We start from the raw sequence: 2,728 nt of genomic DNA on the forward strand, positions 1-2,728 counted from the left end.
TGTAAAGATAAAGAGAACATTCACTAATGATTAACAAATAGTATGTTAAGTTTAACAATCATTGATAAACTGCATCTAAACCATTTATAAAAGGTTCTGTAAATAGATCATAATGTATTAGGGCATCTTAACATTTCTTATCAGCTTTAAGGAAGAAAGGAGGAGCCAATTCTGATTTATGTTCTCTTTTATATTTTGTGTTTTACTTTTTAGATTTTCTGTTTAAAAATTAAATTTTATCCATTTTAAATTGAATTTTTCATATTCAGTTCTCTGTTATTCTTCATTGTTGTTTGGCTCTAATATTTAGTCCCTTTGTGTTTAGCTTTATACGTGTTACTTGCATCCTGTGTCTTTTGGTAAGTTTTCTTATTTTTGTATTAAACTTTTCTCTTTTGATACCATCCATTTTGTTAGTACCCTTGTTATTTTTTGTTTATTACGCCTCACTCACACACTTTATATGTCAACCTAACATACCCTTCAACTTTCATAGCATCTTTCAAATGCAGAGACAAATTTTCCTGTTGAAATAGGCACAGTAAACTACTAAAACTGCAGGTTTTTTAATTTAACAACTTAAAATCCAGACCAAGAAGCTTTGTGATTTATATAATAGTCTTGCAATTCTATCCTCAGTATAACTGGTGCTTTGTTCTCTGTTTCATCAATGTAAAGGTTCTTCCTATTAAAAGATTTAAAGGATTAGGTGGCTTTCAAATTATAGTTAAATTTGTTTATTTTTCCTCATCAGATTTCAAGTGCATAACAGTAACAGTGGCGTGATGCAGAGAATGTGGGATGTTAAACTTCAAAAGACACATGTGATGCAAGTTTTAAGCCTCTTTAGTATTTCTGTTCACCATCATGCCAGAAATCTAGGTTAGAGATCAAACCATGTGGAAAAAGCAGGTCATTACAAGCTCTTCAATACTTGAAATGAAATTAAGTCAATAACAAACAGCCACAGTTAGATTTATGCATGTCACGGATAACCCAGTTTTTCCCTGTCAATCCATGTTTCTGTTTTTGTCTTTTTGCCTGCTTTTGGAAAAAAGCAATATAGCTTATTGCTCGTGGTTAACTATTTAAATATTATTTTGTTAACATTATGATCATGATTCCTTCTATTCAGAGCAAAACATGAATGACTGATTCATATGTAACAATACTGCAGGTATTTATTAAGTGTTAATCAAGTCAAATTTCCTTGGTATATTTCACTTTAATGCACAAAAACAGCCAGGAAATGCCAAAGAAGGAAAAATTTAGTGTTTATCCCAGAATCTGTGACATCAAAAAACACATTGCAAAGAGCAGGAGAGGTTTATCTTCAGCCATTCCAGCACTTGCATCTGTAGCCAGCTTAAGACCACCCGGATTCTCTAATAATCATAAAATGGTAAAAGTCAACACAATTATTCATTTTATATTATCATTTTTAAATGCATTAATCCACTGTGCTCCACCTACCATTGGTCAGCGTGCTGGACATCACATTTAGCCAGTAGATGGTGCGCTGCTGAGCCACTGTGGCCCTGAAGAACAAAACAAGTAAAAAGACAGGTTATATGCAAGAAAAAAAAAGGTGAAAACAGAGATATATTTTTAATTAATTATAAAACAATAAAATGGCTTTACATAAAATACACAGGGTGCATAGTGTCATGTGGTATCCAGGTGTAGACCGTGGTGTTGCCCTTCAGGTTGGTGTTGGCATGAGTTATTGCACCTTGTGGGTTTCCTGAGCACTGCCAGTATAAAAAATACAAGTTACAACAAAATTTCTGTCTTATGATATTTTATATACAATTCATTTGAAGGATTTGTGGATACCATCTGAATAAATCTTACAACCAGTTGTGGTTCTGGACAAAATTTACCTAGTGTCAGGGTGGGGATATAGTATTCTTCATAGGTGCACAGCATTCATTATTTAACACATTAGTGGCGCCAAAGGCTGTTTGTTTCTCTAATGCAACAAATAGCCCTTCCTCTGATCTAGCAAATAACAGCAGGTATTCTATTTCAACATGACTGAAGCTAAACTTGCAATAACTTCATTTTAAAATTGTTTTTTAAAGTAAAACAGTAATAGTCAGATCTTTAGTGCAAATTGAGCAATCAAGTGCGGTTTCTGAGCTTGCACATATAGTTATAAAACACTGATTTAATGCATTCTCAGTAACAGAGATTTTTTTTCCTGCCTTCCACTGCCTTTTATTTAGCCTTGATTTAGAAGTCGAAAGCACCTGGAGGAATTTGGTGTCTGGGGGAGGGTGTTTCCAGCTTCCATAAGCGTCATTGAAGCCTTTTCTCCGGGCTTCCAGAAGCACTCCTCTGTATTCGGGTCCTATAATAGTGACTGCAGGGGAGCATAACAAAACAGGAGTTACCCAAACCAAACATGTTTTTTTATATAGTTTTTCTCTGACATATTTTTCAATGATTTTTTTAAATGAGACGCAGATTACTAACAGATGCTGTACTCCCTTCTTATTTGGGACTGTGGTTATCTTACCTGTAACAGGCATTCCAGGCTGATACTTCTTGGTGTTGGTGAGAATTGTGTAGGGAGCTGGAGATGTCTGAGGTGAAACTCCTGCATGCCGAGGCATCATATCCTCACAAGCACCAGTGGGAGCCCCATTGGGGTAGCAGTCCACAAAGAAGAGCACTTGTAAGGTTAACAGACCAAGCAGCAACATTGTGGGGATCTATCTGAGTA

The 2,728-nt window shown here is 35.2% G+C and overlaps 1 protein-coding gene across 1 annotated transcript; it reads right to left on the bottom strand.

Annotated features, from left to right (window-relative positions):
* Window positions 1-1,205: 1,205 nt before the first annotated feature.
* LOC107084428 (putative defense protein Hdd11-like) lies at window positions 1,206-2,728 on the bottom strand. The gene is made up of 5 exons (XM_015374261.1): window positions 2,522-2,728; window positions 2,253-2,365; window positions 1,642-1,751; window positions 1,474-1,538; window positions 1,206-1,385 (listed from the first exon to the last, which is right to left on the bottom strand). Exons 1-5 carry the CDS (start codon window positions 2,706-2,708, stop codon window positions 1,276-1,278), a joined length of 585 nt encoding a protein of 194 aa, XP_015229747.1. The 5' UTR covers window positions 2,709-2,728; the 3' UTR covers window positions 1,206-1,275.

This window comes from Cyprinodon variegatus, unplaced genomic scaffold (genome assembly GCF_000732505.1).
Source record: "Cyprinodon variegatus isolate N-32 unplaced genomic scaffold, C_variegatus-1.0 Scaffold100, whole genome shotgun sequence".
NCBI lineage: Eukaryota > Metazoa > Chordata > Actinopteri > Cyprinodontiformes > Cyprinodontidae > Cyprinodon > Cyprinodon variegatus.

Excerpts from the sequence above, each read along its gene's own strand:
- LOC107084428 (XM_015374261.1), bottom strand. The coding sequence starts at position 2,708 with ATGTTGCTGCTTGGTCTGTTAACCTTACAAGTGCTCTTCTTTGTGGAC. Across the intron at positions 2,366-2,521 it reads GCCTGGAATGCCTGTTACAG|TCACTATTATAGGACCCGAA; the intron begins GTAAGATAACCA and ends GCTCCCCTGCAG. Across the intron at positions 1,539-1,641 it reads ATGCACCCTGTGTATTTTAT|GGCCACAGTGGCTCAGCAGC; the intron begins GTAAAGCCATTT and ends TTTGTTCTTCAG.